Source organism: the organism of the source record quoted next, unplaced genomic scaffold, assembly GCF_019419815.1.
Source record: "Pyrus x bretschneideri cultivar Hongxiangsu unplaced genomic scaffold, Pyrus_bretschneideri_v1 Contig44, whole genome shotgun sequence".
NCBI lineage: Eukaryota > Viridiplantae > Streptophyta > Magnoliopsida > Rosales > Rosaceae > Pyrus > Pyrus x bretschneideri.
In genome coordinates this window covers 4094648-4113105 of record NW_025999768.1, presented here as the reverse complement: position 1 = coordinate 4113105, position 18458 = coordinate 4094648, and the positions used below count along the sequence as shown (strand labels likewise).

The 18458-nt window shown below is 38.8% G+C and overlaps 3 protein-coding genes and 1 pseudogene across 4 annotated transcripts; 3 read left to right on the top strand and 1 right to left on the bottom strand.

Annotated features, from left to right (window-relative positions):
- Window positions 1–84: 84 nt before the first annotated feature.
- Window positions 85–4973, bottom strand: LOC103956032 (acetolactate synthase small subunit 2, chloroplastic). The gene is made up of 12 exons (XM_009367964.3): window positions 4127–4973; window positions 3824–4037; window positions 3513–3596; window positions 3343–3411; window positions 3072–3155; window positions 2804–2956; window positions 2283–2369; window positions 1983–2087; window positions 1765–1887; window positions 1048–1200; window positions 781–846; window positions 85–568 (listed from the first exon to the last, which is right to left on the bottom strand). The coding sequence occupies exons 1-12, from the start codon at window positions 4372–4374 to the stop codon at window positions 485–487; spliced, it is 1470 nt and encodes a 489-aa protein (XP_009366239.1). The 5' UTR covers window positions 4375–4973; the 3' UTR covers window positions 85–484.
- Window positions 4974–6372: 1399 nt separating this feature from the next.
- On the top strand, window positions 6373–8076 carry LOC108867859 (60S ribosomal protein L2, mitochondrial-like). 2 transcript variants are annotated; one of them, XM_018649617.2, is made up of 2 exons: window positions 6373–6532; window positions 7348–8076. In XM_018649617.2, the coding sequence occupies exons 1-2, from the start codon at window positions 6421–6423 to the stop codon at window positions 7836–7838; spliced, it is 603 nt and encodes a 200-aa protein (XP_018505133.1). In that variant the 5' UTR covers window positions 6373–6420; the 3' UTR covers window positions 7839–8076. The 2 variants fall into 2 exon arrangements, with proteins under 2 accessions (XP_018505133.1, XP_048423250.1); XM_048567293.1 differs by having other exon boundaries at window positions 6391–6532; window positions 7257–8076.
- Window positions 8077–10578: 2502 nt separating this feature from the next.
- LOC125469661 (integrin-linked protein kinase 1-like) lies at window positions 10579–14519 on the top strand. Its single transcript, XM_048567292.1, has 12 exons — window positions 10579–11013; window positions 11250–11324; window positions 11435–11539; window positions 11810–11895; window positions 12110–12230; window positions 12337–12416; window positions 12647–12709; window positions 12828–12949; window positions 13148–13233; window positions 13727–13851; window positions 13977–14108; window positions 14196–14519. The coding sequence occupies exons 1-12, from the start codon at window positions 10579–10581 to the stop codon at window positions 14200–14202; spliced, it is 1437 nt and encodes a 478-aa protein (XP_048423249.1). The 3' UTR covers window positions 14203–14519.
- Window positions 14520–14999: 480 nt separating this feature from the next.
- On the top strand, window positions 15000–18346 carry LOC103956031 (annotated as a pseudogene).
- Window positions 18347–18458: the final 112 nt, after the last annotated feature.

Below are 18458 nucleotides of genomic sequence, written 5' to 3'. Positions count from 1 at the left end.
ATCTCTGAATTCAAAAGAAAAGAAAAGAAAAGAGAATGGAGAAGTTGGTGAGGGCAAAAACAAGCAAACAAAGAGAAAAGAGGATAAGCAATTCATACTTTCCAATTTCCAGCATATATGATCAAAATTCGAATACAGAAAGACACGCATTACAGATCAGCTATACTAGCGTGATGTTCCGAATACTTACATTGTTCTGTTTCAGCAAACACAGATTTTATCTTTTACTAACGAAAATAAATAAGTTCCATGGACTGAAAAAAAACAAAAAAAACAAAAAACAAAAACAAATATCCTAGCGGAAGGTGATCTGCAATAAAAAGTGTAAGCACAAAGTTGAAGTTGTACTAGTCAGTCTGCTTGAGCCCTTCAACTTGGAGTCTGCCATCTGACTCATATGTACGCACAAGATTGCGCACCTTGCACACATTTACAAGTGCTCCCATTCAAGTTTCCCAAATCATTATCAACCAGCCAGTTCCAACTACAGAGGAAAAGAATATCCACGCAGGTATTTCGAATCCACACCTGACTCACGCACCAGTGCAATTCGTCCAGTACGCGCCACCTGCCAAATCCATAAAGAATTGTTGATATCTTGAAGCAATAATGCCACCCAAAAAATCTAGAGGGAAAATAAGTTCGTGATTGCCTAAGGAGTCGGCCCATAAAATATAGCCAAGACAAATTACGCCGCATTCACAGAACTAAGCCAAGACTCATGATGCAAGCTGCCCATATCAAAATTTTCAAGACTTGACTAAAGAATGCAGGACAAACCTCACAAATTCCATAGGGCTCTAACAACCTCTGCAATGCAACCATCTTGTCCAGGTCTCCTGTTAGCTGGACAAAAGCAAATCAGTAATTTGATCAGTGCCAAGTTACCAACAGCAAGATCTGTCCTCTAACAACGTAAAATGGCCCCTTAGCATCCATCATCACCCACATACATCATCTTGAGGTACTTTATAGCGTCATTCACGTCGGGTCATAGCAAGTGAGGTATTTTCCTCTATGTATATAATATGAAAAGGGAATATTCACCTCAAGGGTTATTGTGTGATCAGAAACGTCAACAGCCTTGGCCCTAAAAATGTTGCCAATATCAAGTACATCTCTTCGAGCAGCAGCATTCGCAGCAATTTTTATCAACATCAATTCCCGCTCGGCAAATGGCAAATTGGTAAGATCTTGAACCTGAACAAGTCAAAAGTTATAAATTTTGTTATTCACATCAAGGCCGCCATTCTTAACTTAAACATAAGAAAGACTATTAGTGTTATGGATACTGAAATTATGGGGAAAAAAGGTCCAAAACTATTCTGACAAAAGTAAAGGGTGCAAAGAAGTTATGAAGCCAAGGCGATGAGCCATCTAAGTGCTGGACTTCCGGGTTTGGACTATCCCCTCCCAATTAAATCTTATTCTCTTTCTTTCCCTCCATCATATCTGAGGGTGACTTAGTTGTGGAGACAACAACAGACTGATGATGTTTCATGCTCCCAGGCTATTCAACCAGCAATTATAAATAACAATGATTGTGAAAGAAGGGGAGACTATAATCAGGCAATTTAGGTCAAAAATGTGAATGCAAGACTCAGAATATGTGGTGCAGTACAGACAAATCATGCATAGACTATAATCGCATTCACCAGATGGCATTAAATTTATTCGTTGCATTAATCACAACAGATGAGAATCAACATATTTTCTTTAACATGCCGAGAAAAATGCCTTCTTTGGAGTAGTTAACATTCTTACATCATGAATATCAACAAGCTTATAAAGCTGCTGCACCAACTTGCTAATTGATTCATCTGTACCAGGAACAACAGTAGTAATGCGAGATAGCCCCTCAGCTTCCGCATGGCCAACAGCTAAGCTCTGGTAGCAATAAATCAGCCCATTTAAACAGAAGCCTAAAACTTGCTGCCTGAGTAGAAGACAGAGAGGAGGAAATAACAGCAGAGAAAATATACCTGAATGTTATAACCCCTTCGGGCAAAAACGCCAGTAATAATGTAGAGAACCCCAGGAATGTCATTCACGAGCATGGATAAAGTGTGTGATCGAAGTCCATTAGTCTGAAATGCGTAGCTCAAAGAAAAATAGTCAACAAAATTCAGTAGGGTTTAGAATGAGATAGAAACTGAGTGCTTTGATGTATTCTCAAAATAAAATAGAAAAACCCAGTGATTATGATAGGGTATGACTTGCACCCCCATTGAAAGAGATAGAAACTGAAAAATTACCATTTAGCGATCAAATGATTTACTTACATCTTCATCATTGAGAACACCCCAGTGAGCATCAAGAACTTGATTGACAGTAAAGGTATCAGACGGCTCCACAGGATAAACATCACCCTTCGTGAACAAATGTATATGTATTAATTGAAAAGTCAATGATGATTAGCAGTTACGTACAAAAATAATAGAATCACTGTTTCAAGATTAAAAAGAAGGGAAAGATTGCATTCAATAAAGGTTTTTTTCATGAGATTTAAATGTAGCAACAGCTTATCAACAGATAATATAGCTACAGAAAAAGTTTCATAATGACTCTTGTATTATGAAAGGCCTTATGATTAGAATGGAATTATATGTATATCGAAACTGAAATAAATAACATCAAATCAAGTAATCAAAAAGTGCATGATAATTCCCATTTTCTCCAGAGAAAAGGGTCAACCTCATACGTAATCTCATCAAATTGTAAGAAGCATGGGAGACGAAAAAACAGAGTACAGGAGATGCATTTGGTGAGGACTAATCAAACCAAAGGCTGTGGAAGAAAATACCCCAGAAGACACATCAGATTCAGCATTAACTAGTCCGTTTTCAACCCCCACAAGAGCATCCACAGGAACTGTTCTCCCAAGGTCAGGATATGACGCTGCTGAATATCGCCAAAATGGAGCAGATGCACCCAACTTTTCCCTCCTCAAGGCAATCTACAGGCAAGAACAACAAAATATATTGATGCATGACACATCACTCAAAACTGCTGAATGAGATCTTAGGTGAAGAAGAAAAGAGAATTTCAATGATTCTCTATCAAATAGGCACCTTTCCAGTTCTGGCAACTTCTCTGATCCCAAACTTGCTGAAATTTCTTTGCAGAGCAACCATCTTCCCAGGATCTCCTGTCACCTATATCATAAAAATAATAATATAAAAACGGTTAACTTGGTTTTGGGACTTGAGTAAAAGTCAAACTTCACATCAATGTACAGATGCTCAATCTTATAAATAATGGAGGAAGTATGAACATTCACTTGGTCTCAACGAAAGGCCTGCCTAGAGATGACATCTGCACTGAACGTGTACCAATCATTACCTCGATGGTTACCGAGTGTTCCGAGATATCCACAATCTTTGCTCTAAAGATGCTCACTAACCACTTGATCTGGTAAAATATAAACAAAAACAGAAAATCGTAAACATACGCATTTCAAAACCTTGAGCAATACTAGCTATGTCTAATACCAGGGATGATTCTATAACTACCTCGGCATGATAGCTTGGATCGGCATTTACTTTTATAAGCATTAGTTCACGCTCCACCTGAGGCTCAATTGAGAGATCTTCAACCTACCCGCCACGTTATAAAAAACAAACAAACAAACTGAAAAATCAGTAAACAAAATAATTTACAAATGCATTCAATATTTTAACACATACTGCAGCACAAGTGACCAGGAGTACATAAAAATCCTAAATATTAGCTCACATAAGGCTGCAGGTCACACTTTACCTAGAGTAATTAACATTTTAATACATTAATTAATCAGAAATTTGTATTAGATTAGAAGCTAAACCTTCATAACATTGACGAGCTTGTTAAGCTGCTCGATCACGAGGCGTAAGACCGTTTCGGTTCCGGAGACGACGATGGTGAAGAGAGCTTTGTCCTTGTTAAGACCAACAGCCAGGGACTCGATGTTGTATCCCCTCCTAGCAAACACCCCTGCTATCCGATTTATCATTCCACTTTCATCCCCAACGAACACCGAAATCGTGTGCCTTCTTACCCTGATTTATCAATCAATAATCACAAATTAAATCTAATAATCTTTTTAACGAAACACGCAAATTTACATCTATACATAACGCGTGCATACTTGGAGCGGGCGGTCGAAGGAGGAGAGCCGTTGGAAGAGAAGCCGCTGTCGGAGATATTCTGGTCGAAGCTTCTAGCGGAGACCGCGAGTTGCTTGTGGCGGTCATGGCTATGGATTATTGATCTCGAAGCTGAACTCGTCAGAGGAAACAATAGCGTTTCAGAGAAACCGAGGGATTGGAGGTGCTCCGAGGAGAAGGACGAAGAGAAGTTCGGAGTGCGAACTGAAGCTGAAGAAATGGTCGCCATTGGAGAGAAAGAGAGAGAGAGCTGCTAGTGTAACCTAAGACTTGCCAATTACGAATGGGAACACGACGCTATTCAAGCAGAGCATTTTATATCGAGTTAAATCGATTGAGGATAACACCCTTGGGATTGGTCATGTCAGCTTTGTCAGTATCTTCGTTGGTCCCACTGGATGAGGATCCGAGCTCTTTGGATCCTCTCCGAATCCCTTTTATCCGGATCCTCCGGATCCTTCCCCAACACCTTTCTTCTTCTTTTTCTATGCGGTTCTGCTGCTGCAGCTTCTTCCTCTTCAGTTCATATTCTTTCTTCTCTGCAATTCTGCTGCTTCTTCAAATTTTTTTCTTCATTTTTTCTAGCCGATTTTGCTGCGCCTTCTTCCAGGCCGCTGCTACGATCCCGGGCCGTCGTCTTCTCCGACATCCGCGAGAGGCGGAGGATCCGAGGCCACTACTGCCATCGCAGCTTCTGTTGCTGTCAGCACACGGGTGATTGTCTTTTGACCGTCCGATTTGCAGTTGAACGGACGAGATTACTGCAGCCGGAGGATCCTGATAGAAGGATCCAGCGAGGATCTTGTTCCCTTTGTGAGGATAGCAGTTTATTATACAAACCAGTTTTCGTTAAGTAATAATTATGTTTAATTTTAAATAAAAAATTTAAAATTATTTATGATCAGATGATATACGATGATTAAGAATATTCTTAAAATCCTACTGATTTGAATCCGAGTGAACCCAGATCCGGTCCCACTCAAATTCTTGGCCTGACTGGGGAATGACGTGGTCCGATCGGGAGAATAAGTATTTTTTGAAATAAAATTAAAAAATTAGGGTTTAAGTTAGAATTTGTGCCTAGTCCATTAAATTTAGAGTTTTGTTTTTTTGCATGTGATTATGATTAGTCCTCTATAACTAGTGTGTTAGAAATCTCTGTTTTCAATTAATAATAAAATTATATTCGTTTGTAGTCGGTTCATTCTTCGATTTATTCATGTTTATTAATCTCTATATATTCATAAGCATACTATGATTTTCAACTAATAAGACATGTCAAGTGTAAATAAAAAAGCACTAAATTTTCTTCATTACAAATTCATCGAGAATACAAGGACTAAACATATTAAGTTGTTATACTATATCATATCAACATCATAGGGATAAAACGGTAACATTTTTTGTTAATCTTGCAATCATCGATAAAGAATCATTACTATGAGTCACTTCCAATATACTCTGAGCTTCCTCTTATAGTTCTTAGCTACGGGCATAAAACAACAAACAATACAAGAACCACCTCCTCAACAATAAACAACAGTTGCAACTCAAAGAATCAAGTTTGAGCATTAAGTCATAGATGCTACAAAGGTCTCTCATTAATAAGGCAAGAGAGCAACCACAATCATAAACACTTTTGTTGCTAGAGTGAAAGAACGACCACAAAAGAAACTACAAGTTACATGGTGGTGTGTGGTGGGTGGGTGGGAATCTTCGACAAAGTGTTTTTCTCATTTTTCTTTTCTTTTTAGAGGCTAAATTTTTTAATCACCTAAGGAGAGAGGAACATTTAGTTATTGAAATGTATAGAACAAATTAATGGTGTAGGTGCCAAGGAACATATTCATGTTGTCCATTAGTTTTTTTTATATGTTTGGATGATTAAACGATTTTCGATTTGAATGATTTTTTGTAAGAGTAATCTTTAAATAATGATTAAAAAATCAAATGGTTCCAATCATTATGTTTATACGCTCAATATATGGTACTATTCACAAATGAAGAAATATGTGCATTCCGTCATTTGGGATGCAAGTATTATCCTAAAAGGAATTAGTTGAAGTGATTGACCGTGGCTCACAAAATTAACGAGTGAATCACAGCGAAAACCCCTTCATAATTAAGCTACACAAAAACGGGGTCGTTTCAGTTTAAAGGCGGTATTAGGAATGACAGGAGCCAAACGCAGAGCACCGAATGAATTGCGGCCGCTGCGCGAACAAAGAAGAGAGGTGGAGGGAAACCTAGAGCTGGAGGGGTAGAAGTGGATCGTATGGCGGTGTGGAGAGCTGGAGCTGCTTCGTCTTCCCTGTTGAATAGGCTCCTACGCCACTCCAACGTCATCAATGTCCCCACCCGCGCCTCCAATCGCACTCTCTCCACCGGTATTTCATTTCATGCCATTTCCTCATTTGACATCAATTTAAATTAGCTGATTCGAGCTGTTAAAAATGTTTAAGCTTGCATGTTAAGCTCATTGGGTTGGATATGTGAGCCAAATTGCTGTTTGGTTTCTGAGAAATGAAGGGGTAAGAAAAATTACGCAGATTTGAAGTGAATTCTTGAGTGAAGTTATCGTCTGTATAATTTATATACGAATGCTTGTTAGTTTAAAAAATTAGGAAAAATAAGCCGGCAACTATAAGGTCAATGCCATATAGGGTTAACCAGAGAGTTATGGCAGAGCCGATAGGTAGTAGGCGCCTAGAGTTTGATGACTGAACTGCTGTATTTCAAGGGATGTTTGTGCCATAGTTCGTGGAATGTGGGATGTTTCTATTTGATAAGATAATACAGATGTTCTGTTTGTCTTAAACAAAACAATGATCAATAAATAACCGTTGTATCCGTAAATGAACAATCGTCTTATCTATGGTGATATTGTGCTATTTCCTTTCCTACAGATGTTCTGTTTTTCTTAAGCAAAACGATGATCAATAAACCGTTGTATCCGTGAATGAACAACCGTCTTCTCTATGTTGATATTGTGCTATTTCATTTCCTCCTCTTTGGTGTCATCTCTTTCTTCTGCTCTTTAAACTACCTTTGCAAGTTTGCACCCATATAATTTTTAGCAATGATCCTAAGAATGGTTGTGTCCATTTTCAGGTGTCGAAATTAGGAAAAGCCTTTCTTTTTATGTGCATTGATCTAGTTGCTGCCGAAATGAACTTTACTAGTAATGTTATACTTTCCACAGATGTAGCTGGTTCAAGTAATCAGTTGTTTCACTATGATATCAATTCACAATACGGAAGGTGCTTGCCGCTTGCTGATATGCACATTCAAGCCAAAATACACAGCATCGAGATGAACCCGGGCCAAGGTGGCAAGTTAGTTCGAGCACCAGGCACTTTTGCAAAGATTTTGAAAGAACCCACTGTTTCAAGGTGTTTAGTGAGACTGCCTTCAGGTGTTGAAAAGTGGATTGATTCTAAATGCCGGGCTACAATTGGTACAGTCCCAAGTGATGGAAATAAGCCCAAGAAACTCTATAAGGCTGGGCAAAACCAGTGGCGAGGCATCAGACCAACGGTTCGAGGAGTGGCAATGAATCCAGTTGATCATCCTCATGGTGGAGGTGAGGGTAAGAGCAAGAGTAGTGGGTCTCATGGGAAGGGTTCTCGAACACCTTGGGGAAAGCCTACCAAGGGTGGGTACAAGACCGGTCCCAACAAGCGTAGAAAGTAATGCTTTATCATTCACTTCTTTATGTTGACACTAGTGTGGAATTTAGCTTTGCGATGAGTTCAGATGGCAATAAAAGTCCACTTAGATGTTTGACTCATCAGAAAACGTTCAAGGTTTGCATACCTTATTCCCTTGCCATTTTTCTGAAAGTGTTGGTTTTTGGATTAAATTGTGTAGGTAGCTTAGCTGTCTTCGCTGTGACTATCTTTTGGATAAATGAATCCTTAACTATTTGGTATTGACTGTGTTTGATGTTAATTCGCTGAATCAATTTCAAGTTGCATGATCACCAAGGTACTGAGTTGACTTGATGATAGACATTTACATTCTTAGTTTCTTCCCCCGTGTTGGTGCTTGCAAATATCAAAGATGTTTAATTTGATTGTTTCTGATATAGGCTTATCTCTGCTTGCTTTGAGCAATAATAAGCTTGAATGCATCAAGATATGTGATGTTATAGAAATCATTGGCCTCTTTTGAATTTTTCGATAGGTGATAGGTTTGTGGTGCCTGGGACTCTTGTGATGAGAAACACACACTTGATCAGTTAGAATGAAAATTCACCTTATTTCATCGCCCATGGCGAAAGTTTACCTCGTTTGAGGGCCTCTCAAATAACATAGAGAAATTGGATTGATCTTGCCCGATCAAACAAGGTTTGAATGACATGATCTTCCTTAATCCTTGTTTTGTTAGGATGCGTGCTCTTGTTGGGATGAAGTGGTGGCATAGTGGGCATCCCATGTACGTAGTGCTTACCTTTATGTTTAGTCTTAACATATGGTTAAAGTATTGTTGCTCTCCGGAGGTGGTTATTGGATTGGATATATAACTCCGCCTTTGTAAGTTTGTCTTACGTTGTCGGTCCCAAGCCTGGATAAAGGAAGAGAGGGAGGGCGTGTGAGGGTTTGCCAATTGCCTTTGATTGGTGAGAATTGGGAGTATTGGAGAATGGCATAGAATAACATTTTGGGTGGGGGGAATTGGTCTCTCTAAACGCGTGAGGGTTTGCCAGTTGCCTTGTATCTCTTTCATCACGTGCAACTTGGAGATATATATTAGTTTTCTTTTTTATCCCGTGCACTAGAATTGTCTGGTATCTGTTTCATCACGGGCACTCACTGTGTGAGACGATGATAAGATACTTTAATGAATCAAAGGGACAGCTTGATTCAACTTGTGTGTTCCATACTCTGGGTTGACCGAGTCGGCCAGACCCACTGATGACTTGCAACTGGATTCATCCACTCATCGCATCATTTCAGTCCAAACTTTAACAAACAAAAACAAATATGTTAACATCTTACTTCAAATCAAAATCCCTTTCATGTAAACATAGCCACATTCTTTTTTGCTAAATAATTAAATTCAAAGGACGGGGAAGCGAATTGAGCGTAAAATAGACGTAAGTACACTAATTTACATGACACGTCTCTCAAAAAATTGATACAATCGTATGCAAAAAAAAATTTATACATCAACGATTCAACGGTGTATTTGTGGCATAAAAGTCACTCCCACGTGAGCAGACAATAAGCATAAAACTTATCAGAAAGTCATCTATTTTTTCCAATTTTACCGTATTTAGTATTTAGTGCTGGGCGGGGACAAAAAGGACCATACGCTGTTACACAGAGGCAGAGTGGCAGAGGCAGCTAATTCCTCTTTTAGGCATCATTCATGTCATTCTTATCTGCTGCTGTGCCCTGTACATTACCAAATCAAACGAAATTCAGCTAGAAGGGAAACAAAATGAATAAAAAGTAATGATTTTCTTTGACAAAATTACAGGTAATTGCTCTTGAATAATGACGCAAATAATAACAGAAAATGAAGCAAACTGTAGCGTCGCCGCGTTTTATACGTCCAAAAAGAAAATTGAGCTGTCCATTACTCAAAGGTTTTAATCGCAAATAGTTTTAGTTTTTTAATTTTAAAATCAATTAATATGATCACTTTATTTGCTATTGCATGTTAATTTAGTCATTCAGTTAAATTTTCTTAAAAAATTCTGTTTTGCGTGTCACGCGAGCAATAAAACTGAATTTTTCATAAAAGCGAAATGAAAGGATCAGATCAATGTGCGATGGTAAATTTCAGAAACCATATTGATAGATTCTGAATTACACGATCAAAAGACATTCAAGTTTGGCCAATTTCAGAACTATTTTTTATAAAACCGTTAACTAAAGGAAATATCCAAACCGGCTTTTCCGCGGCAGTGTGTGGAAACAGCAGGCAAAAAATAAAAGCATTCCCCCTCCATCTCTCTCTCCTTGAATGCGCGGCGCCCCACTCGGATCTCTCCTTATCTCTCTCCTCTTCTCTCGCTCTCTCATTCCAGACCTCATTTTCTCTTCCTCTCACCTCGTCGATCGGAATCGAGAGCTTAACTCCCTCTCTCAGGGCCCCACATTCAAGCTCTCGATCCCGACCCACCACCGCCACCAGCATTACCGGCGGGAACAGGTTGATCCCAGCAAAAACAAGAAGAAGAAGAAGATGACAAGGATGATCATGTATCTGTAATTGTATAACAGCAGCTGCTGCATGCGCATACTTCTTCCATTGAATTGCAATTGCAATTGCTGCACTTGAATTATCACAGAGATTGCAGTTGCCGTTTGCAAATTCTGAAACACCAACACCACCACCACCATATATATATCTGCAGTAAAAGTTGATCGAAAAGTTCAGGGAGAGACAGACAGAGTGTTTAAATTAAATTAGATTAATTAAAATGGAGAGCATCGCGGCGCAGCTGAAGCGGGGGATATCGCGGCAGTTCTCCACGGGGTCGCTGAAGCGGACTCTCAGCCGCCAGTTCACCCGCCAATCCTCGCTCGACCCCAAGAGGAACAACTTGCGCTTCAGCTTCGGCAGGCAGTCCTCCCTCGACCCCATCCGCCGCAGCCCTTCGCACGACGATGACGACGAAGTCGATCTCTCCGTCCCCGAGAATCTCGACTCCACCATGAACCTCCTCTTCCTCGCCTGCCGCGGCGACGTCCAGGGCGTCGAGGACCTTCTCAATCAAGGCATCGACGTCAACAGCATCGATTTGGACGGCCGTACGGCGCTCCATATCTCTGCCTGCGAGGGCCACGTCGAGGTCGTTAGGCTGTTGCTCTCCCGCAAGGCCAATATCGATGCTCGTGATCGCTGGGGCAGCACGGTACTCCTTCCTTGCTACGCTCTTTGTTATCTATCTTATGATGATGAATCAATATAATTATCCCTTCGATTAATTCTCTCTGTGTTAATGTGTTTGCTTAAATTAATCAAATTTTAGTTAGAATATTATGAGTGTAAATATAATTAAGAAAAAAAAACATATGCTTACAATTTCGTATTATTTGCGATATTACAACGGGGGAGATTGAACATTTCAAATGTGTTGAATGTGAACAGGCTGCTGCAGATGCTAAGTATTACGGGAATACGGAAGTTTACAACGTTCTGAAGGCACGTGGAGCCAAAGTTCCGGTAGGTCTATACTCCGATCAACTTCCTTCTTTCTCTCTGATTGAAAATTTTAGCCTGTCTACATGTGGAGATTCATGCATTTGTTGTATTCTCTTTGTTTTATTTTCTAGAAAACCAGGAAAACACCAATGACTGTTGCGAATCCTCGAGAAGTTCCAGAGTATGAGCTCAATCCATTAGAGCTTCAAGTTCGAAAGAGCGATGGTATCACAAAGGTTGTTCCTTTTCCCCTTTTCTCCACCATTTATAGATTTCTGCTCTACTTTTCAATGTTCATGCACGATCCAGTCTACTACTAGTAGTAGTACTTATGATATGTCGTGTCTAAAGTCTTCGGTGAATTGAACGCGGTTTCTTTGTACTCGGGAAAATTGAAAGTCTGAGTCCCTTCAGGACGTGCATAATGCTGCAAATGGGCAACACAAGTAACGTGTGCTTTGTTATTTAGATAGATTACTGATATGTTTCTCCGTTTTTCTCAACAGGGATCGTATCAAGTGGCAAAATGGAATGGTACAAAGGTGTCTGTAAAGATGCTTGACAAGGATTGCTACACGGACCCTGAAAGCATGTATGTACCCTCATTCCCTGAAAACCGTTTAGGTGACGTTGTACTACCACTTAATTCTAATGTAATGCAATTTATATAATCTTGTTATTGTTTGATTGCTCCTTGGTTAATTGCAGAGCCATTAGTTCAGTGTGGGATGGCACAATTTTATGTTATAGACTTCTATGACTGTTTTATGATGCATTCTTTCTTCATATTTCCTTAAATCCAACAGTAATGCTTTCAAACATGAGCTGGAGTTGTTAGAGAAGGTTCGGCATCCTAATGTCGTTCAATTTGTTGGTGCTGTCACCCAAAATATACCGATGATGATTGTGTCAGAGTATCATTCAAAAGTAATCTTCTCTTTCTCTGCATATAAATTGTATGTGTGCTTGTCCACTCATTATACACTTAAATATCTTAACCATGACTTGGCATGCTTTGATGGTGATATTTTAGGGTGACTTGGGAAGCTATCTTCAAAAGAAAGGGCGCTTATCTCCATCAAAAGCCCTAAGATTTGCTCTTGACATTGCAAGGCATGTGTTTCTTTTTCTGCAAATTATTCCTTTAAATCTTCCCATTTAAATAGAAATCAGCACACGCACGTGCACACACAATAAATTTATGTTCATATGAAAAGCACATAAATTGCATCATATGATTCATATCTATGAGTACCTCAAGCAAGTTCTTCCTTCTGACGTCTGTAGCTAGGTTCAGCCATTTCACATTTATGACATTTTTCTTTCCTTATTCTTGTTACCAGGGGCATGAATTATCTTCATGAATGTAAACCAGACCCAATAATCCACTGCGACTTAAAGCCAAAGTAAGACAACCGAATGCATAAGTTGATGCACATGTGTAATACTTGCCTATTGAATTTTGATGGTTCTCTGGTTGGAATGAAAGGTTATTTAATATTTGAAATTTCGGTAAGGTGCCAGAAATATTTTGCTCGATAATGGAGGTCAACTGAAAGTAGCTGGATTTGGCTTGATACGGTTGTCAAAAATCTCACCTAACAAAGCAAAACTAGCACAGCCTTGTGCTAACACTGACCTTTCAAGTAAGTTCTTGTACAACTGAATAACTTTCTTGCCTTGAATTCATCTCTCCCATGTGCACTCTATGATAATATTATTCGTCTTTTAAGAGTAGAGAAATATTCATAATTAAAATTTTGAATTCTGATTGTTGCTTAACTTTCTTGGACCGCATGCACATCACCAGAATTTGAAGTATAATTTTTCCTCTTTCATTCTAGGTTTATATGTGGCACCTGAGATCTACAAAGATGAAAGTTTCGACAGAAGTGTGGATGCCTACTCTTTCGGTCTTATATTATATGAGGTACCTATTTACTATCTTCATTGTGTTATAAAATTTGATTAATTGTCAGTTCAGCACTTCTAAATTAGCTCTACTTGCCTAGGTTTCTAGAATATGTTTCCTTTCTTGTCAGTATTTTGCATTCCCAAGCACACACGCTACACATAAACACTGTGCTGTGAATATGGCACTCTTGCAGACATTGACTTTTGATTCTTATTTTAAAACACCGCTGATTTGGGGGATTTTTTGGCATGGTTTTTTCTTTTTATGCTTTGCGGAAAACATTACATTGTTGTTTATTACATTGAAATAAAGCGTTAACGTGTTCCTTACGTGGATGTGTTTTCTCATAGATGATTGAGGGAATACAACCATTCCATCCCAAGCCTATTGAAGAATCTGTGAAGCTGATGTGTTTTCTTTTTATGCTTTGCGGAAAACATTACATTGTTGTTTATTACATTGAAATAAAGCGTTAACGTGTTCCTTACGTGGATGTGTTTTCTCATAGATGATTGAGGGAATACAACCATTCCATCCCAAGCCTATTGAAGAATCTGTGAAGCTGATGTGTTTGGAAGGAAAAAGACCGCAGTTGAGGACCAAATCAAAAAGCTATCCCCCTGTAGTGAAAGAGTAAGTTTGATTTAAATACAAGTCACCAAAGGGTCTACTGATTAATATGCAATAACTTTTTCTCATCGTATCCGAAAGGGGAATTGTAATGCTTAAATGATGATGCTACGATGATATGCATGCAGGTTGATTGAGGAATGTTGGGATCCAGAACCTGTTATGAGACCCATTTTCTCTGAGATTATTGTACGGTTGGACAGGATAGTTGCGAATTGCTCAAAGCAGGGATGGTGGAAAGACACGTTTAAGCTTCCTTGGTATGTCCATCTTCTTAAGGTTCATAGTATTTTCTCTTACACACGATGAAACTGTAGATTTCATTTTCTAACTGTACTGATATGCAGGAAATAAGAGGAGGCAGTCTCAGTTCCATCGCAAAACGAATAGAGGAAAGGGCTTGGGGGTAGACTAGCTGCTCGGGCCTTGACGTTGCAGTGTAATTAATAATCAAGAGGGAAGGCTTTGGATTAGAGTAAGCAATCGGGTCAGCCTACGTAAAAAGTAAAATTACTTTCCCATAATCTTTGTTTTCCAAGGAGCTGAAACAGTTCCTTTCTAGTATGTATTAGCTAGATTCATGTGTGCAAAAGAAAAAACTTTTCCTATAGATGACTTGTTTTACATACGCACGAACGCAGATAATAATGTACTCCTCCGAAATTCTATTATCTTTTCATCCGAAACCCTTTGATTTGAGGATGATCACCGCATTTTGCAGGCGAAAAAGAAACGATCTATAGAGTGATGTTATCGTACGATCTGTAAAGTGTATAGAGGAAGGGTAAGAAGAAGCCTTTCTGAAGTTGCTTTTCCTTTGGGTGCAGATGGAGCCCATAACGTAGACAAATTAACCACATGTGTGTGTAAATTGGTAATGTAATCCAATCATATTAGATTAATTGTCTCCGTACGTAATCGATACTTTGCTTATGGAATTATTCAGTCTTAATTACCGTTTTATCCGAATTAATCGAGCATTTTCATACAACGTTCATGGGTCAAAAAGGCATCCACTTTGTAAATGTAATGTGGAAGGTAGGTTCCTTCAGGTTGAAGAGGAAGACTAATCCAATATCTTGCTTGTATCCTTACTACATTATCTCTAACTACTATGACTCCTACACCTCATTGCTAAATTCAGAAACTCGAACGCTGTATTTGACACGAGGAAAACATGAGCACCCAAAAATGAGCATGAAAAAACCGGTTAACTGCACGAGATAGAGAGGCTTGAGGCGCAAGCAACACGAACACAATTATGTCAGTTGGAAGGAAAATGAGTTTTCAAGCGTAAAAGGAAGAAAAAGAATGGTTGGGATTGAGAAATGAGAAGGGGTTTGCTCCTTAATTTGGTAAGGGGGAAGAAAAAGGATGTGACAAAGACTCGTCAACAAGAGTGATGTACCTTTGTAGCACGATTGACAAACAAACCCGCCATTTAAACTCTAAAAACTGCTTCCACCTCCTTCCCCATTCATTCCTTCCTTTCAATGGGGTGGCTTCGTTCCCTCGTCTCCCCGTTGAAGAAGCTCTGGGATCGTCTGCACTCGAGCAACAGAAAGCGTACGCAATTCCTCGTTTCTCCTTTTGCCATCTAATTCTATCTCTTCTCTAGCTCTCAGTTAACATCCATAAGATCTTCATACTTTTTTTTGTTTCTGTTTTGTTTCGTTCTTGTTAATTTACAAACTTGCAGGAAAAGGGATATATATATTGTACAAGGATGTGAGGTCCTGTCCATGCGAAGATGTGCATGTTCTCTGGTCCATCCTGGTTGACTCGCAGTCGCACCCTACACCACCTGCATTGCCATCTAATTAATTAATTATCAATTAAGAGGATAATTTTATCTTCTTGTACATGAATACTATCCTATTATATACATACATGATACATCCGTTGATAATACTATAATCCTATTTCATGTTGCCTTGCTAGTTGCTATCTTCAACTTGACCAGCTTCATTGTATCATGCCACGTTTTCAATTTAATTAACCACCTTTGTTCGGCTTTGTCCGACTGTATTTTGTTATGTCAATGATCCGATCCCTACCAACTAATTATTTTTTTAGTGGAACTTCTCTCCCAGAGAAGGAAAGAGGTTCCAAATTCAAATTTCTCGTCACGTTGATAAAAAAAAAATAAAAAAAAAACCAAATTTGATTTGCTAATGTGTCTAGAAAAAAATAGCAATGCTAAAACTTAAATGTTAACAAAGAATGAGAAATGATTTCTGGATTGAGGCATTTATTTTTTTTATGCGCTTGGCCTTTGTTTTTAGAAAAAGATAGTGAGGAAATTATTTTCTTAACAAAAATAAAGAAAAAATTACAATAATATTTAGAATTCTTTATACTAATAAAAATATTTACAGCCACAAAAATTATTTGAAAGTTTAATTGGTGTTTTTAATTTGAGAAAAAAAACCAAAAAAAAAAAAAAAGAAGTTGGTGGGCTTGGGTTGAGAAATATTTTGGATAGCGGCCCAACATATTTTCAGTTGTAGCATCTAAAACCCTTTGTCTTCTTCTTTCTCGAAAAGCTCGCACGCACGCACAGAAGGAAAGAAGAGGCACGGAGGCGCAGACATTGAAACACAGGTAGAGAAAGACAGCAATGGCGGATAGCAAGGCGGTGACGATCCGGACAAGGAAGTTCATGACCAACCGTCTCCTCTCCAGGAAACAATTCGTGAGTCTTCTACCTACTACTATTCTCCGGTTTGGTCAACTAGAAAAACGTAGGAAAAAACAAGAAAGAATTTAACCCAACAATCCCATATCGTAAACTGAACTGTGCTTCCAATGTGGGATCGTAAGCTGTAAAAATCCTTACTCAGAAATGTATATCTTTGTACTTTTTAACTTGGAGTGTGTAAATCCTTTGTTTCGCTGCAGGTTATCGATGTCCTGCATCCAGGAAGACCGAATGTTTCCAAGGTTTGTTTTCTGTCGTTTGATTATCTAACGTTAGTGTCAACATTTTACCACGGAAAACCTTAGTTTTGTTGGCTTAATGGTATTTTGCAAGTTTAAAGATAAGTTTCGAACCTTAGACAATGGTTTCGAGATTTGGGTTGTAATGTATCGACGGTTTGTAGCTGTTAATTTGTACATTTCGTGCCAGTGCTGTTATTCACACGTTTTCTTTGATTGTGGCTTTATTTTTTTGGTTGGCGGATTGTTTGTTTTGTCAGCTGAAAAGAATTTTTGTTTCGTGTGGTAATGTAGGCGGAGTTGAAGGAGAAACTGGCAAGGTTGTATGAAGTGAGGGATCCAAATGCCATCTTTGTTTTCAAGTTCCGCACCCATATTGGAGGGGGGGAAATCCACTGATTTCGGTTTGATTTATGATTCAGTTGAGAATGGAAAGAAGTACGAGCCCAACTACAGGCTGATCAGGGTAACTTTACATTCTTTTTCTCTAGCACATTGCATGTAAATTTTAGTTCTTCATGCTTCAACATAACTTTATTTCTCGTCATTCAAATGTGCATTAATTGGATTCCTTCTTATCATATGAGTTTGATAAAAAGGCCCTTTCAGGCTATTCATAAACCGTAGAACAAAGGGTTACTAACGGCGGTGCTTCTGTTTTAAATTCTGTTGATTAATTTATTTCGATCCTCTAATCTATCGCCTTCCACAGGAAGAGTTCATAGAATTTGAATAATATGATTTATCGATGCTTCTGCTTCTGGTATATAATGGTTTTAAATGCTATAGAAGTATGCTTTGCTATCCTTCCCAAGTTAATAGGTGTTTTTTAGTAGGTTTTGAATGCTATGATTTTGGTGAATAGGGTATCTTTTAGTTGTTGCATGTGTTTTTGGTTTGGCTTGAAATGGACGTCCTGGGGGGTTTGTCTCTTGAATCCCTTATATCTACACACGCGGACAGTCTCAATCTCTCTCACTTGCTCAACCATGGCTACTTGTGCAGAATGGACTGGACACAAAGGTGGAGAAGTCAAGGAAACAACTCAAGGAAAGGAAGAACAGAGCCAAGAAGATCTGCGGAGTAAAGAAGGTGCTTTTTTTGTTCTCTTGAACCTGGAATTGTTGGTGGATTTTACTTTTCTGAACCTTGTTATGTTTTCAGTGCCTTGACTATTTTGTGATTTTCTCATCATTTTCATTGTTTTGTGCAGACCAAGGCTGGCGATGCTGCCAAGGGCGGGAAGAAGAAATGAGCTTCCACACATTTTGAGTTTGCCGGTGTTTTTTGCAGCATGCCTCTGCATCAACCTCTGTTGCCGCATCAACCTCTGTTTGGCGATACTGCCAAGGGTGGGAAAATCTCTCGTGCTTCTAGACTCTTAATCATGAAAATTAGTAGGGGATCATTTGCATCAATTCATGACAAGAACCTACGCAGAATTTCGTCGCAAATTTGACAAATCCGTTGTTTTTTAATTTCTTATTACGGATGTGTTGCAATCAAAGAATTCTCCTTGCCTTGTTTATTGCCAAATATCTGTCAATTTGAGTGAGAATTCAGCATATATAAACGAATCTTTGAGCATATTCCTTCACAGGCTTCACTAGTTTTCTTTATTATCCTTTTGGTCAATCGCAAAAAATGTTGTTCTAACACGAAAGCCATAC

Bases quoted from the DNA above. Each gene is read 5' to 3' on its own strand.
- LOC103956032 (XM_009367964.3), bottom strand. From the start codon at position 4,374: ATGGCGACCATTTCTTCAGCTTCAGTTCGCACTCCGAACTTCTCTTCG. The intron at 2,370-2,803 runs GTATTTTCTTCC...TTGTTCACGAAG, and splicing joins AATCTGATGTGTCTTCTGGG to GGTGATGTTTATCCTGTGGA. The intron at 2,088-2,282 runs GTAAGTAAATCA...TACGCATTTCAG, and splicing joins GTGTTCTCAATGATGAAGAT to ACTAATGGACTTCGATCACA.
- LOC108867859 (XM_048567293.1), top strand. From the start codon at position 6,494: ATGTCCCCACCCGCGCCTCCAATCGCACTCTCTCCACCG. The intron at 6,533-7,256 runs GTATTTCATTTC...GTCCATTTTCAG, and splicing joins CAATCGCACTCTCTCCACCG to GTGTCGAAATTAGGAAAAGC.
- LOC125469661 (XM_048567292.1), top strand. From the start codon at position 10,579: ATGGAGAGCATCGCGGCGCAGCTGAAGCGGGGGATATCGCGGCAGTTC. The intron at 11,896-12,109 runs GTATGTACCCTC...TAAATCCAACAG, and splicing joins TACACGGACCCTGAAAGCAT to TAATGCTTTCAAACATGAGC. The intron at 12,417-12,646 runs GCATGTGTTTCT...TCTTGTTACCAG, and splicing joins TTTGCTCTTGACATTGCAAG to GGGCATGAATTATCTTCATG.